This window comes from Meles meles, chromosome 5, assembly GCF_922984935.1.
Source record: "Meles meles chromosome 5, mMelMel3.1 paternal haplotype, whole genome shotgun sequence".
NCBI classification, from domain to species: Eukaryota; Metazoa; Chordata; class Mammalia; order Carnivora; family Mustelidae; genus Meles; species Meles meles.
Genome location: NC_060070.1, coordinates 72,412,854 through 72,430,467, shown reverse-complemented (window position 1 = coordinate 72,430,467; position 17,614 = coordinate 72,412,854). Strand labels below are relative to the sequence as shown.

Sequence of the window (17,614 nt, the reverse complement as noted above, 5' to 3'; positions counted from 1 at the left end):
GTGAGCTATCTTGGGCAAGGTCTGTACTGTCATTATCAGTTCTAGCGTAAATTGGTGCCTAATACATGTTTGCTGAATGAATGATTAGCCTAACAAATTCAGGCAGAAGGAAGTGTGAGTTCCTAAATGATTTGGGTCATTATGATTTAGGAGCTCTTTTACATGAAAAGTCACATAGATGGTGATTTAACCAATTTAGTAGAATAAAACCACTCATCAAAAGGTAAATAACATAGATAAGCCTTTTTAAATTGTGTCAAAGATACATCCATAAAATAGGATTCTGTAGATTGACAGTTTCATCTTCTGAGTTTAATAATGAAAATTTCTTTATCTTACTTTGAACTCTGTAGAAAAAGCCTTAGATGAACTTTTATCTTTTCTGCAGAATATTTTTTTGTTGTGTAAGTGATTTGAATGATTCCTTCTAAGCCCGTTCTCTTTTCTCTCCCAAGCACTATATATTGGTCATTCATTCATTCAACAAACATTATTCTTGTATTGTGTTGCTAACAAAATTATTAGAAGAAAAAGTTTAAATGTATTTTGGAACATTTTCTGTCATGGTTCTAATTGTTTTTTGTTTTTTTGTTTTCTCCTTTTCATCTTCTAGTCTTTTCAGAGAAGACTGGGATGCCTTTCAGGTTGAAGGATCCAGTGAAAGTAGAAGGGCTTCAATTCTGTGAGAACTGTTGTCAGTATGGCAATGTAGATGAGTGTCTTTCTGGAGGAAACTATTGCAGCCAGAATTGTGCCCGGCATATCAAAGACAAGTAGGTTTTTGCCCTGTTCCATCTATACAATGGGTTTTAGAGTCCAAGGTTATGGTTCTTGGGAATACAGAGGCTGTCCGACGTCAGTCACCCACTCATGCCCTTTATTCTCCCAGAAACTTTGCCTTTACAGACATGTGGATACTGACCCCATTACTTCCATCGTGTCTGATCTGAGCTGTCCAGCTTAAGTCATATCTGCATGTACAACCTCTGCCTCTTTAGCCTTTTGATTACATCACAGGCCTTTGCTAAGCATATTTGAATTTCTCTGGGCTGCATACATTTTAATGATACCGATGTTTATGGAAGAGCAGTTTTGTTTGTATTTGAGGGGTTCTTAGGTAACTCCGCTAACACTCCACCCATGAAACAAAGGCGCCACAAACTGGGGACCAGCTGAATGAAGATGGCCTTAGAGAGTTGTATAACAAGTTGCCCAACTGGAGATCTTGGGGCAGACTGATGATGAGAAGACAGGGGTGTCTGCTGTGGCTGACGGTGCTGTGTGACCTGGCCATTTGGGGACTGTCTGACAAAGTTCAGCTAATTACGAGGGTGTGTTTTTTCACATAACTGTGTACCACAAAGAAGTGACTTGACCCTTATATTTTTGTGGTGTTTCCCATGTATTTTCAGCAGCGTTGTGGGAATTGTCTGTTTTTGTTGGCCAACTTTTATTTTACAAAGTTATACTTGGCCTTTTTTCAGTTGCACTTGTCCTTCTTAATAATTACTAGATCTTTGCATTAAAATTGCCCTGAAGACTAAAACATCTCTAAATAATTGTTTCTTTTATTAGTGTGGATGGCAGATGTGAAAGACAAATCATTTTAAACTTGTTAGAGCCTGTTTCACAGAGAGCGCTGATCCCCTTTTGAAATTAATATATAAGCTAATTTCCATTTTCTACCTTGGGCTGTTATATATGCCAGTGGTTTCAAGTGTTCCTTAGCTGTGATGTTCTGATGCCTACATACTTCTCCTGGTGGTTAATGTTTTTCCTTTGGAGGATGATTTTTTTTTTAATTGCATGATAATCAACATGTAGATGTTTGATAGGTATTGTTTCCTGTCACTATTTTGGGTTTATAAACACAACAGAGATCAGAAGGAAGAAAGGGACATAGGAGAAGATAATGAGGAAGAAGATCCTAAGTGTAGTCGGAAGAAGAAACCGAAATTATCTCTGAAGGCCGACTCCAAGGAGGATGGAGAAGAGAGAGATGACGAGATGGTTAGTATCTCCGGTGCACCTACCGGGGGCATGGGGGTGCTTCCTATGAGAATAGCACCCGGTCAGAGGCACTGACTTCCAGTGGTGGTTCCATGACTTTCTGTGTTTCCATCTGCGAATTACCTCCCTACCCTCTTCTGGGTGTCACTGTCCACCTTTCAAAATGAGAATAATAAATAATGGTACTCCTCCCTTAGGCTGAAGAAGTAGGGTGTGCTGAAATTTATTACCGGAGAGCAAGGCCAAATCTTTAATTTTGGCAAATCTTTGGCAAAATGGTACTCCTCCCTTAGGCTGAAGAAGTAGGGTGTGCTGAAATTTATTACCAGAGAGCAAGGCAAAATCTTTAATTTTGCAAATGAATCTTCAATCCCTCTCAATAGTAAAAATGTCAACCCATTTTGGTAAATTACAGACAGATCTCATAAAACTATGCAAGTAGGTAGAAAATGGCAGATAAATATCAGGTATATTTAGGGGAAGCTAATTCAGAATGTGCTAATTAAGGCATGAATATCCTATCCCTAAAGTATATATAGTGGTCCTATGTGAAAAGAGAACTTGGAAGTCTTGAAATTGAAGACTTCCCCTTCACATCGGTGTTGACCCACCATTTTTTGCTCCTCTCCTAGGAGCTGGGAACACAGGGATGTGTGGCAGTGGGAGAATAGGAGCTCTCTTCTCAGGGACACCACATTCTTTTAAGGGGATAGCTAATAAACAGGAGATACGGCAGCCTGTGATAAATACTGTGTGAGAATAAAATAGGGCACGAGGATTGGCTGACTCCTTTAAGCTGGGCTGTCAGGGAGGCCTCCCAGAGAAGCTGGCAAGAACAGTGTGATCTCTGTAACAAGAGGGAACCCCAGCTTTGCCAAAGGACTGAGGAGCCCCCTGGGCAATGGAATGGCTGGGAAGAGCCCCTAAAGCAAGAACCTGTGTGACATGTTTTGTTTGAGGAAGTAAAGAAAGTTTAGTTGAACCTTAACGGTCAAGAGAGGGTAGAGTAAGATGAAGCTGAAGAGGTTCAGGCCATGTAAGTCTTCCTGAGAAACCAGACTTACTGGGATTCATTCTGTTTTGTGTGTGATGGATGGGAAGCCATGGGCAAGTTGAAGGCAAGGCAAGTTGACGACATGATTTATGTTTTAAATCGATGGCTCTGGTGTCGGCATGTGAAAGTGAGAATGAAATCAGGGAAACACTCAGTTTATTGCAGTAGACTCTTTAAGAGGGAGAATAGAAGTCACTGGATTTAGGGTAGATGTTGGAGGCCGTCTTATCAAGGTGGTGAGGGAGAAAGAAGGATCAGGAATAACTCAGGTTTTGGCTTAAATAATTGACTGGGTAATGATGTCTTTTATTGAGGATGGGAAGGCAAGACTGGAGTACAGAATCTAGAGTTCACTGGCATCGTGGGTTTGAGACATTCATTAGGTATCTGAGTAGAAATCCCAGGTGGGCAGTCAGATACAGGAGTCTGGAATCAGGGAAGAGGGTCGGGGCTACAGACTGGGGATATTGGGCAGACAGATGATATTTAAAACCCAGGAAGAGGGATTCAGTAGAGAAGAGAAAGGAACTGAGAAAGACAGGCAAGTGGGGTGTGAGGAAAATCCGCACAGAGTTTTCAAGGAGCTATAAGAAGAAAGTGCTCCAAGAAGGCAGGAACGGTATCTGAGTTGTTGCAGAGTGTGATTCTTGGAAACATTCTTATTTTGTAATGACCTCAGGCCAAAAGCAACACAGTTCTCAAATGACCTGTATTCTTTCTTTCTTTAAAAGTTACGAAGTGAAATTGAAGAAAAGTATAAAAAATAATAATGCTCTCTGACAGTTCTCTAACTTTTCGTTGGTGCCAATTTCATGAGCTTTTAAAAATCATAATTTTCCTTTCTTGCTGTAGGAGAACAAGCAAGATGGAAGAATCCTGAGGGGTTCTCAGAGAGCCCGAAGGAAAAGACGGGGTGATTCGGCTGTACTGAAGCAGGGTAAGTTGATGAAAGAAAGATTTTACTTGTGGCTTTATGAAGTGGAAAATAATTCACACAAGTAGACATTTTTGTCTTAATTGGAATGTACCCTGCGGTAGTGAAGGTATTGTTTTGAGGTTTTTTTTTAATTTTGTCAATAAAAACTCAGGGTTTTGAAGAAGTAGATAAGGAAAAAAATGGAAATTAGTAACTTCTGAGTAGTGTCCCTTCAAACTTGAAAACAGCTTCCGATATTTTTCCATCAAGTAGGTTTTTTTTTTTCTACTTTTGCACACTGACTAAAACCTTTGTTCTTGTTCATTTCCTAAGACTTGAAGTTTTTAATGTTTCCTCTCAAACCACAACCTCCTGATGGGGAGCCTTTTTTTTTTTTTTGTCATTGCTCCTCAGGCAACACTTTATTTTCATGATGAATCCAGTCCTTAGATCCTTTTCTTTTACACTTGACTGGATGACCTTATCTCCTTATTCATCATGGCCCTGAGCTCATTTCCACAGAGGCCCACTAGATTTTGTCTTGCCTTTCTGATGCGTCCCATCTGTCCGCCAGCCCTTCTTGTCAGGTCTGTCCAATGAGGGCAGCCCCACCACTGACCTGGCCTTTCCTGTCGTCCCTGCAAACTAGGGCGGGAGGCCAGTGTGTCTCCTCACTGTGTGGATTCATTCCTTGCCCATTCCTCTCTCAGTTCCTTAGACACGGCTTCAAGTATTTCTGCCTGCCTCAGGCACACAGCCTAACTCCATATTCCGGGGGGAGATGACCTTCTGTTGTACATCACTGAGATAAGAGGGGGTAAACTCCTCACTCTGCTCTCGGCCTCACCAGTGTTTTAACCTTCCTCTCCCTTCTGCTTTTCTGTCTTTGGAGCCCCAGCTCTTCTGGGACCTTGTTCTTTCAGTAATTTATTTTTCCCCCTTAGGTGTTCAGAATTTCTTTTTTTCTTTTCATGGGCTCCATCTTAGCCTGCTCAAATCTCGCCCCCCAAATACCTTTCACTATTATGTTCTTCCTTTCATTTCTATTTTTTATTAACTAAATCCACAATAAAATGGATATTGTCTGGCGGCATATCTTTATCACTCATAGATTCTTTCACGGCTCAAAGTCTGGCCCTTGCTGAATTGACCATCCCCTCCCTTCCCAAATTAGCGGCCGTTCCCCAAGCACTCCTTGCTCTGGCCTCTTCTTAGTTCTCAGCTTCTTGATCTCAGGAAACATTTTTGGATCATCTTGTTTCACGATACTCTTCTATCTTGGTTCCCTGTGTCGTCTCCATCATTTATTCTAAATTTTTCTGCTCTCTCTTCTGCCATCATAACTGCTTATACACCACAGTTTGCTGCTTACCTTTGTTTCTTTGGAAGAGGGGCCAGGAGGAGACTGGGAAATACCAGTCATGGAAGTAAAAGAAGATCCCTGCATAATAGTAGTTCGGGAAGTGAGACTTCACAAGATACACCTCTGACTTCTTAGATCTGGGAATCCTAGCCTATTAGTCTCACTTGCTTTTCAGGTTTGCCTCCTAAAGGAAAGAAAGCCTGGTGCTGGGCATCCTACCTGGAGGAGGAAAAAGCTGTGGCAGTGCCCGCGAAGCTCTTCAAGGAGGTACGGGCCCTTCTAGAAAGCATTGTCTACATTGTCTATAAGGGCATTGTCTACAAAGGCAAAGGGTCTGGAATTCTGATCTGGAATTAGCATTGATGTCTCCGTTGTTTGTTTAGGAAATGTGACTTGGGATAATTTCTCAAACATACTGTATTTCATGAGTGTATTTATGTGGAGGGGATAGTGCAAGGGCAGCTAACGTTAATATAGGCTGACCACGCCCCTCCCCCCCCGCCCCGCCCCGCCCCATGCGCGGACACACGTCGGGACACACTTGCTCTTCTTTTCTCTTGACATTTACCAGGCTCCCACTCAGTAATTTTAAGAGGGATACCTCTACTACTGCCGAAAAGCGCATACATAAAGAAAATCTGGCATGAAATTTCATGTCAACATTACGGCTTTGGGAGAAGTGAAAATGGGTTACTGAGGTTTATGTAATATCACAACAAAAATCTAAAAGCAGGTGATTGTATTGTTAACTGTAATAAAAACATTTTGTCATGAGTGACTTAAGCTCAGTTAGAAGTATAGCTACCAGGTGTGGTTCTGAGTAGCAGCTGCCACCACTGGGCTAAACCTGGGGTCAGGAAGCCTTTTCTGTAAAAGGGCCAGATGATATATATTTCAGACTTTGTAGGGCATCTGGGCTCAGTTACTGCAACTCAGTTCTGTTATTGTAATAAAAGCAGCCATAGACAATATATAAAGGAAGGGCTATGGCTATATTCTTGTGAAACTTTATTTATAAAAACAGATTGTGGGCTGGATTAGACCCATAAGAGCGTAGTCCACTGAACCTTGCTCTAAATGATTTATATTTAATCATGGTGTGTAATAAATCCTCCATTGATACCTTGTTAGCTATGCGTTCACATAGGCAGTTTTAAAAACATGATGAATAGTAAATGTTATGATGATTACATCTACATTAAGAATATTTAAATGTAATTGTAATTACATATGGATTTGTTCTGTATAATTATTTTCTATAAATTTGATTCTTTGTAGAATAGATTTTTTACATTAAAAAAGTTTAAGTACACCTAATTACTTGAATCAGTAAAACAGCCGTGTATTTCACACTGTAAGAGCACTAGAAGAATGTGAATATGTCCTTCAGAGCCGTGTCCTCTAGGTCCCAGATTTGCCTCTCCCCGTAATAAGTGATTACTGCTACCAGTTCTTCCATCCCCTTCCTAGAGAATTGTATGTGCAAATAAGCAGTAGATGTACAGATCCTGTCCTCCCCATCTTCAACCAAATAGTAACATGTCACACGCACTGGGTGAGACTTTGTTTTTGTTTTTTTTTTTAACTTAGTTTGAAAGGATTCCATCATGATTCCCTTTATCGTTCTTTTTTTCTTCATCATTCTTTTATATCTATTAGTTCATTAATATATTAATCTTATATCTTTTCCATAATAAGTTGCTCTCTATTAGTGAACACATATATGTTAATATATGACAGATACATGATACCCACATATAAATGTTTTGGTGAATGACCTTGTGTACGCCTGTCATTCTGCACATTAGGAGGGTATCTCTATTGGATAACTTCCCAGAAGTAGAATTACTAAGACAAACCAAGTGTCCTTTTTGTATAGATAGCAGGAGATGGTAAGAGGTTGTGCCAGTTTTGATCTCTACCAGCGATGTGTGTGTGTGTGTGTGTGCCTGTTCCCCCAGAGCCTTGCCCACACTGTGTTACCAGACTTTTTGATCTTGACAAACCCAATTAGGGAAAATATGTTTTAATGTAATTTTACTTTGTATGACTGTCAGGGTGAGGTTGAACATTTTTTCAGATACATAAGACATTTCCTTTCTGTGACCTGTTTATAGTCTTTGATCATTTTCCACTGAATTATTTGGTGGTCCTTTTCTTTTGGATTTTTAAGAATTACTTAGCTGTTTGGTTAGTCTTTATTTAAGAGTGGTAATTAGTCACATTTTAATTGGGTTTTCAGGATAAAATATTAAAACCAGTGTCATTTTGCATTTTAGTATCAATCCTTTCCATATAACAAAAATGGATTTAAAGTTGGCATGAAATTAGAAGGTGTGGACCCTGAACATCAGTCTGTGTACTGTGTCCTCACTGTGGCTGAGGTAAGCCTTGCCTTGTCTTTATTTTTGCAATAAGATGGTGATTATGGGGTTTTAATAATGGGAAACGGTTCCATTTGTTGAGTGCTTATTTCATACCAGGCATCATACTTCTTCTTTTTTTTTTTTTAATTTTAATTTTTATTTTTTGACAGATAGAGATCACAAGTAGGGAGAGAGGTAGGCAGAGAGAGAGAGAGGAGGAAGCAGGCTCCCCGCCAAGCAGAGAGCCCGATGCGGGGCTCGATCCCAGGACCCTGGGATCATGACCTGAGCGAAAGGCAGAGGCTTTAACCCACTGAGCCACCCAGGCGCCCCCAGGCATCATACTTCTTGTTTTGTGTATTAACTCACTGAATCTTTATAAGAATCCTATGCAGTTCATGTGTTTTCATTCCTGTTCTATAGATAAAGGAACTGAGGCTCAGAGAGCTTAAGTGATGTTTATAAGGCCACACAGCTTCGAAGTAGTAGAAGCAGAATTTGACCCCAGGTCCTTCTGATTCCATAGCTTTGATCGTACTGTGGTTCCTTAACTTAGGAAACAGACCAACAGGGGGAGGGGGGCTGGGGGGCCCAGTCAGTTCTGTGTCTGCCTTTGGCTCAGGTCATGATCCCAGAGTCCTGGGATGGAGTCCTGCATCAGGCTCCCTTCTCAGCAGGGAGTCTGCTTCTCCCTCTTCCCTTTTCCCCCGACTTGTTCTTTCTCTCAAATAAAAATAAAATCTTCAAAAAAAAAAAAAGAGAAAAAGAACTAGACCAACAGATATTTATATATCTTTTAGTATTTCAAGGTACCTCTGTGAAATTTTTTGAGAAAAATTGTCCTAGTCTATTTATGTATTTATCTTAGTCTAGTATATTATACTAGTATATTATATACGTAATACACTAGTATACTAGTATATTACTGAGAGCATTTCTTAGAATTTATTGCCGCTTGGATTTTAACCGTATATAACAGAGAACTTTCCATGGCAGTAAATAAGCAGCTCCCTTATTATTCAAGAATGGTTAGTGGTCCCGGCTCTGCACTCTTGCCTCCAGCTTCCTGACTGGCTTCTGCAGAGCAGGTGCTCCTGGAGTGTTTAGAGGTCTACTGTGTCATGTGCTCCCACTTGAATATGTCTGCTGTGCTAGAGGCCAAGGGATTGAGAGGCTGGACTTCTATCTGAGAGCCCAAGGTAGAGAGTGATGCAGCTGAGGCCTCCTCAACCCATGTGAAATTTTAACTCAGAACTTCCCCCAAGAGCAACCCTCTAGACAGCTGCATGGCCTCAGCATTCAGCACGCATTACATAAAGTGAGTTCTTACCGGCGTTCCAGAGAACCTATCTCTGCTGAGTATGAGTTGAGGAAGGCTTTTCTTGCTTTCTCCCAGCCCAGCTACTGGTAGAGAGGAGAAACTGTTGACCTCCCTCCGTGTACCAGCCTTGGCCAGCTCTCACAGTCTGCAGCGCTCTGCAGAGGCCGAGAGCCAGCATTCAGGCAGCGGACAGCGGGGTGTCACCCTGGGACTCTGCAGGGACTGCGTGCTCTATGCGGGGCTGGCTCCGTCCCTGCCGGCCCTCCTTGCTGATGCATGCTGGTACAATATAAAGAACGCAGAGAGGACATGGATATGTGGGAAAATCAGTCTTCGCGCAGTGTCTTTGCGCTCCTAATATAACTGGGACGAATGCCAGAGCACGGCAGCTCGGTTCTTCCCAGGGAAGGCCTTTGCCTTTAGATTTTGTCATTTTGTTCACTTGCTTTTATGGCTGGTCATGAGGGCGCTTTGATGAACATAGGCTATGTCACGCTGACTGTCCACATTTATTTGCGTACCGAAATCAAGAGATTTTGTTTTCTTTTGTAAACAAGTTTTGTACAGAGATATTCTGGGTATTTTGGATTTCTTTCTGTTTTTCTAGTCAGTCAGCCTGCCTTACCTATTTCAGGTTTGTGGATACCGGATAAAATTGCACTTTGACGGCTACTCTGATTGCTATGACTTCTGGGTAAATGCAGATGCTCTGGATATTCACCCAGTGGGGTGGTGTGAGAAGACTGGCCATAAACTCCATCCTCCCAAAGGTATTGTCCCTTTTTTTGTTTCCTATTTTAAATGCTGTAAAATCTTCTTTCCTTATACCATGATTTCGAATTTTTAAGAATTCAGACTTTATTATGATTCAGGTAGACCCTAATTTCAAGCTTATTGTTTATGAAGAAAAATACGTTCATTAAAGTGAAAGAAGTGTAGAAAGTAGAATCCTTTTTAATGATAAAGTGTGTTCATGTACTTATTTGTATATAAAATAACATCGGATTGATACTTAATTTTGAGTACAAATTTTAGTGACAGATTTCTTTCATACATACACCCCTCCTTCCCGCCCCCCACCCACCACATAGCTGACTCTTGAATAACACGGTGATTAGGGCCACCATCTCCCAGCACAGTTGAAAATCCACATGTAACTTTTGACTCGCTAAAAACTTAATTACTAATAGCCTGCTGTTGACCAGAAACTTTACTGGTAGTATAAAAAGTCAAATTAACACAAGTTTTGTTTGTTACATAGATTATATACTATCTTTTTACCATAAAGTAAGCTAGAGAAAAGGAAATGTTATTAAGAAAATCACAAGGAAGAGAAGATATGAGTAAGTGGACAATACTGTGCAAACCTGTGTTATTCAGGGTCAAGTATTTAGATCCTTGAAAAAACACATTTGAAAATTTAGTTCTAACCTGTTGACATGACTAAATTTACTTACTCATATTTCATTATGTAGAAAATCTCTAGAAATTATGCATTGAGTTCACAAATCTTAATATTTAGGAGATTGGGAGGGAGAATGTAGCCCTAAACGCTGGTTTGAGTGGGAGTTGAATTAATAGCAATTACTTTTTTATTCCTGAGTTCTCTAGGCTACAGTCTGCCAGTGATTCTGCTTGTTTCATTTTTACCTAAGGATCCAAGAATAACAGATAACCATCTTTTTCCAGTCCATCTCTAGTGTATTTCATAATATCTTGCTTCTTTCCTTTTCAACTGTTTCATTCAGTATTGCTTACTTGGTGTCAAAGATCCAGGTGACCAGTGTGGTATTTTTGGCCTGTCTCAGGGCTCTCGTTTTTTCATGGCCTAACCATCCTTTGGTTTTAAGTGAAAAATTAATGGCAGAATGGTATTTTCAGATGGCTGAAGGATTAAACAAAAACACGTAGAAAAAAATGAGGGTGACAAAGAGAATCTGCAAGCCTTTATATAAATTGACCTCCTATATGTGGCGAATTATTCGCTGTTGTTTTCGTGCTGCCTTCTGGACTTTAATGCAGGTAGAAGAGAGCACATGAGCCAATAAAATAAAATGCTCAATTTCCTTTTTAAAGGAAATGTTGGCTTCAACAACATTAAATGTGAAATTGTGAGCATGAAGACAAGGACATTTCCATTATTATAATTTGCCAACATCCTTACTTCATAAATCTTGAATTGTCATTCTTGTGGTGATAGACTAAAAAGATTTTATCTGTTTTATTACTGTTTTCTCCATTTCCAACTTGTTCCTGCAAGTGAGTTTCCTAAAATAGAACAGGTGAGGGAAAATAAAGATTTTGACTCCCCCACTCACTCGTTGACTGTGGAGCAGTTATACTTAAATACTGATAGAAATAGCCTGGTAATAAGCAGACCTGAATATAATACATATTTATTACCTTTTATTTATATCCTTTATCGTTCATTCAGAATTGAAAAAATAATATGATTTGTTGGAAATAAACACAGCCTTTGTAAGACAATCCATAGTTATGAATTATGAGTTAAATTTTGTCTTTTTTAAAAAATCGATTGATTTCTGCATGTTGGAAGTATAGCTAAAAGTGGGAATGGAAAATTAAGTATGAAACATTTTTACATTTTACTCAGTCTGTGTATATGTGCTTATCCAAGGTTATAAAGAAGAAGAATTTAATTGGCAGACCTATCTTAAGACATGCAGAGCTCAAGCTGCTCCCAAGTCATTATTTGAAAACCAGAATATAGTAAGTACATCCAAAATACTTTTCCTTTCAAGGGAAGTGACTTTTGATGTTTCACAGGATAAACTAAAAGTGATACCAAGAGACTATAATAAATTTTATTGTGTTGGTAAATAAAGCACTCTTAGTTAAACTTTAAAATTAGCTTAAAATTATCATGAATAAATATTTTATAGCCAAATCATGGTTATTGTGTTTTATTGAAGGGTGGAAGGCAACACAGGAAGGAAACCCTGGTGAATTTACAGTAAAAGTACATAAAAAATTAAATTGGGATATTTTATTGTTAGTGTCCATTCTTAGAGTGCTGTTCACATGGGATTCATGCAGTGAAATCACATGGGATTTGCATGCTTAGGTGATTCACCTTCCCTCCAGCGAGTAGCTTCCTTCTGCCATGTAACAGAAGCAAAGTCTGGATGTGTATGTATTTCCCAATTTTTGACTTGTGTTCCCACTTTCCACGGTGTTTTTCCTGTTGCATCTCTGAGGAAGCCCAGCATGTTACACTCCTCTTCCTTGTCCACGTTCTGATCTAACTGGAATTAACAGAGAGCAGGCAGGTATAAAGCCAAAATTCCATATTTCTAACAGTTAAGGGCTCAGTTGGAGTACATGCATGGCCTCTATCTGTTGGCAAATGAGCTTGTGGATCCTGAGACCTCGAATTACGATGTACTGGCCCTTCTGCCCCATCTCCCAAGCCCAGGAGCACTGGATTGGGGCAGACCTACACCCCATAGGGACAGAACAAGCCTGTAGAGGGGGGAAATTTCATGCCCTGTAGGCCAGTTTGCTCTTGTGAGTGGGAACACTTCCTTCTTCCAGATTCACCAGTCAGGTAACAGTGAGTGAGAACGTAGAGAGAGACAATAATGTTTCAGTAATGGGGTTCCCTCCAAATGGAAATGAATATTAGGACGGGGTAGAAACTTTCTCACCCACTCCAAATACCTTCCGTTTAGGAAATGGTTTTAACCAGTTGTTTCAGGCATTGGTCTGATGGCTAAACAAGTCTCTGATCAAATTGAGCATAGGCCAGGTTGAATTAGAGAACTGAAGAGGGCTGTGTGTGTGTGTGTGTGTGTGTGTGTGTTTAGGTAATTAATAGAGCTAATGAGCCAGATAATTTTTTTTAAATCTCTTAATTGAGAGGAGAGCTTAATTACTGAAATGTAAATACCGTGTTGTCAGTAGGTATTCTCTGTCAAGAAGAGGGAGAGAGGTCAGTTAGGTGGAAAATTCAGCAGCCTGCTCCAAGATTCCTAATCCCTGTCTGGTTCTCTGAGGATGCGTTCAGTCGGGGATTTGATTAACTGCCTTGAACCGTCATCTTAAATTCTGTGCAATGCTAGCATACAGCTTAATCTTGAGCAATGGGTTTGATCTCCAAGACGCAATTAACTTTTCTATCCCTAAATTCTTCTACCTCAGAATATGCAAATATTTGTGGTCAGAGCCCTGGTAAATAATTTCAGGACTTAAACGTATCGTCAGGGTGTCTGTGTACCATTAATTCGTGCTCCTTCTATTCATCTAGGACATATGCTAACATTTTCAGATACATGTTATGTACACTTCTGTAATGAGAGCTGGATAGTTATAGTAACATGAGAGATAACAGTTGTTTTGCTTAAAGTAAGTAGAATAGTTATCTTTATGCTTAAGTCTGGACAGAGGATTTTTTTAAGAAGGGCAGAAATGACTTGGGGCGTTATGATTGGCATAACTGATATCCCAGTATGTCTCTCCAAGTTAGGATAGTTTTCCTCACACAAGACCTTAAGGAATGTTTATATTTCAGTGCACCTCAGGCACTGAATCTATTTGAGCTGTATTGTCTTGGTTCCATATCCCAGATGGCTGATCATGTTTGGTGTTCGTTATGTTAAAAATTATTTTGAAGGGCTATGTGTGTTCAGCCGTTTGTTTTGCTGCTTTTGTGAATAATATCTGTAGTGTTAGGTAAAAGTTGTAATAATTTGCAGCTTTTCATGTCTGAAGATGACCTACTTTCAGTAGAGTACTCTTTAGAGAGATCTCTTCAGAAATGGGAGTGAACTTGGACTGACTCATATACATTTTTAACTTGATTAAGTGCATATTGTGTGTGTGAAATAATTTTCATGGTTAAGTCTGTAATCAAGGACAAGAAAAACAAAAAGGGAACTGTATGGTGAATTAAACTTGCCTGACTAGTGGAATTGTCTAACTAGGGTGCCAGAACACATACTGAAATTGATTAAACTCTGTGAGGTTATGAGTCTCTTGGTCTGAAGGTCCAAATATCTGCCTAGTGACTTGGTTGTACCGAAAGGACATTGTTCTATCATTGCTGCTTGTTGGAAAGCGACCCTGCCTGAAAACCAGTACATGCTCTTTAAATAATGTGAAGGCGGCTGAGGAACGCCAGGCTTTGAGGCGGGAGGTGTAGAGAGGGTACAGATCTAGCTGTTAAGTGTGTGCTTATCTCTAATTAAATCTGTGTGTTTCGTAGACAGTGATCCCATCAGGCTTTCGAGTTGGAATGAAGCTCGAAGCTGTAGACAAAAAGAATCCTGCGTTCATCTGTGTTGCCACGGTAACAGATATGGTGGACAATCGTTTCCTGGTACATTTTGACAACTGGGATGAGAGCTATGACTATTGGTGAGACCTTTTCCGTTGCTGTGTGCTGTCTGTGATGGGTGTGTTCAAGGCCACCAGGTGCATGGAAGCAATACTAATGCCAAGCTCATGACAAAAAAACAACAGTGCTTTGTCCCATTCTTTGCCATTTCAGATTTTTAATTTTGCACCTATTTCATATGGCACATATTTCTAAATAGTATCCTTCAATTCGACTTCATGACTTGTATTTTCACTCATTCTTGCTGTGGAAGTGTGGTTTACCCCCCACCCAACAAATGTTCATGTGGAAGTGCCCAGAGATGCATACTTTCCCCTTATCCTGGGTGGCCTCTGGCATTTTCTGAGAAAATAATTTTCTTTTATATTTTTATTCTCAGTAACTCATTCAACCATTTTTAATTGCCAAATACAAATATATTAATTGAGGAATATTGTTCTTAATCCTTAGAGTTTTGGGACATACTACATAAAGTAGTAGGAGCAACATATTAGAAAATCATATACCTGTAATTCTAATAAAGCCATCATATTTTGATTAGGCAATTGAAATAGTGATTTCCATACCTAATTCAAGATTATTGATCATTACAATTCAGTTTCCTGGTGAAAGTCATTTCTGAAGTACTTAATTCCTTCCTAGAACACTGGCAATGAGAACATATCTTTATAAAATATGGCCAGTGTTGCAGTATCAATTGAATACTAATTTATATAGGTGTTGCTGCATTTCAGGAAAGCTTGTTTCCTGACCTGACTCAGTATGCATACATTTAAAAATTCAGCCGAGCTATCAATCATGTCCATTACTCCTCAAATTGGATTCTTAGAGATCAGTTTTACTTACAATGTTTTAAAAAGGAGAGGCATTGAATCCATTTGCTATTCATACTTTTTAAATGCTTTCTGTTATACATGTGTTTTTTACAGAATTTCTTTTAAGGGTAGACAAGCAGTTCCATTATTATACCACATAGGGTCTCGTACTTCTGAATATTTTCTATGTGTTTTTCCCAAGGTTTTTTCTGCAAAGTATAATTTTGCCCATAGCATGTCTTTTCATTCAGTTTGCAATAAAAATTTTTGAAATATAGACCATTTTAAGCATATACAAGAGTAGAGTAATAGTGACCTGCCTGCAGCCACTTTGCAGCATCAAAAATTATCAACTTAAGATTCACTCTTATTTTCTCTGTATTCCTTCTCCTTAAATCCCAACTTCAGGATTATTTTGAAGCGAATTTCAGATAGCGTAGCATTTCATTAGTGAATATTTCAGTGTGTGTCTTTTAAAGATAGGGATTCTTTTTCTCCAGATTCATTGTTATAAATGCCATCATGTTATTGGCATACTTAAACATTCTTCCCAATTATCTTAGTTTTGTGGTTTTTTTGTGTATTTTTTTTTCCTTTTTTATAGATTTGATGGTTTTAAATCCAAATGAGGTGTACACTTCATGATTGTTTTGATGTTTCTCTTGATCTCTTTCTTTATAGATTCCTATTCCTCTTCTTTTCTACCCCTTGTAACTTTTATTGAAGAAACGAAGTTGCTTGTCCTGTTGAATCTCTCACAGTCTGGACTTGTTGATTGATTCTCATATTGCTTACCATGCTCATCTGTTGCTCATATTTCTTACTAATTCGTGGTTTCTGTTTCATTCAAAATTATCTGTACCTAACTTGAGTGAGGGAATCGATGAGAAAACATTTAAATTTAGTAACACCAGAAATCTGTTCTGAGGTCAAGTGTGTTTCTCCCTTGCCGTGTTTGATGTGCTATGATGGTGATAGTAGCAGAGTGATGACCAGATCCATTAATAAAGTGATACTTCAGGGGCGCCTGGCTGGCTCAGTCAGAAAAGCTTGTGACTCTTGATCTCAAGGTCATGAGTTTGAGCCCATGTTGGGTATAGAGATTATGTAAATAAATATTTTTAAAAATAAGTGATACTTTGAAGCAATTATTAAAATTTGTTAAAATGAGTGCTTTTTGTTTTTAAAGTTCTGATTCATTTAGGGTGATTTTTATTTTTAGCTTTTGTCTGATTTTAACAAAATGGGTAAATGTTATTTTTTGTGGTCTTAGAAGTATTAGAGAGTTTTTAAAGTGTTAAGTTGTTTGTCATAAGATGTGTTTCCTTTAAAAACATTCTTCTAGAAAAAAGTAATGAAAAGCCTAGAAGACTTTGTCACATTCATTTTTCTTTGATGCCAAATGCCTAGGGAATAGGAAAGATACTGGGTTTTTTTTTTAGAAAGAGCAGAGAAAAAAAAATTTTTAACACTGATTTTTGTATTTTTATGAGCACAGACTAATTATTTTTAGGACAAAATGTACTTTGAGGATTTACTTATACTTTTAACTGTTGACATGAAATCATATTTTGTTCATTGTCAGAATAAGTGTACAGTGTGTTCTCTTTCTCAGTATGCAATTATGGCACATTGAAAATTGCTTAAATGCATTGGAATTTCTCCAGCTTTATTAAATATTATGTTCTTTGATCTTTGAATTTTGGGATGGGTTTTATCTGTATAAATTACTTGTTTAGTTATGTAATTGAGGTTACAAATAAGATTGCTTTCTGAATTTAAAATGGTTTGGAAATGAGATTTTTTTTTCCATTTAGATTGAATAGTGATCTTACATCTTTTTTACCTTAGTGGGAGTTGGAAAACATATATAGTTGACCCTTGAAGAGTGTAGAGGGCAGGAGTCCTCACCCCCAGTACAGTCACAAATTCGTGTGTAACTTTTGACTGTCCAAAAACTTAATAGCCCGCTGTTGACCGGGAGCCTACTGATCACGTAGCCAGTTGATGAATTTGTATTTTGCATGCTATGAGTGTTATATACTGTTTTCTTCTAATAAAGAAAGCTAGAGATAAGAAAATATTATTAAGAAAATCATAAGGAAGAGAAAACACATTTATAGTACTGTATATATTGGAAAAAATACACATACAAGTAGACCCATGCAGTTCAAACATGTATTATTCAAGGGGTCAAGTGTATAAATCTGTCTACGTTTGTAGTAGTACAAATGCAATGAAATGTTTCTTCCTTCCAAAGAGGAAAACTGAAAATGTATGCAGAGTTGAAGTAGTTTTTACTAAAGGGGAAATAGTATATATTAGAATAAAATTTGCTTTACCTCTGGGTTTCCCATGTGCTTTTGTTATACGGGTAATTGCTAGCAGCTTAATTCTATCCCCTTGACAGTCA

The 17,614-nt window shown here is 38.7% G+C and overlaps 1 protein-coding gene across 4 annotated transcripts in view; it reads left to right on the top strand.

Annotated features, from left to right (window-relative positions):
• The window catches only part of L3MBTL3 (L3MBTL histone methyl-lysine binding protein 3), a 112,769-nt gene that overhangs the window by 32,629 nt on the left and 62,526 nt on the right, over positions 1 to 17,614 (top strand). For all 4 annotated transcript variants that reach the window (XM_046006689.1, XM_046006691.1, XM_046006690.1 and 1 more), the window contains 8 exons: positions 614 to 773; positions 1,878 to 2,010; positions 3,917 to 4,001; positions 5,519 to 5,610; positions 7,623 to 7,727; positions 9,665 to 9,800; positions 11,669 to 11,760; positions 14,255 to 14,406. In XM_046006689.1, coding sequence (XP_045862645.1) covers positions 614 to 773; positions 1,878 to 2,010; positions 3,917 to 4,001; positions 5,519 to 5,610; positions 7,623 to 7,727; positions 9,665 to 9,800; positions 11,669 to 11,760; positions 14,255 to 14,406 — 955 coding nt within the window. The remainder of the gene's footprint in view (positions 1 to 613; positions 774 to 1,877; positions 2,011 to 3,916; positions 4,002 to 5,518; positions 5,611 to 7,622; positions 7,728 to 9,664; positions 9,801 to 11,668; positions 11,761 to 14,254; positions 14,407 to 17,614) is intronic.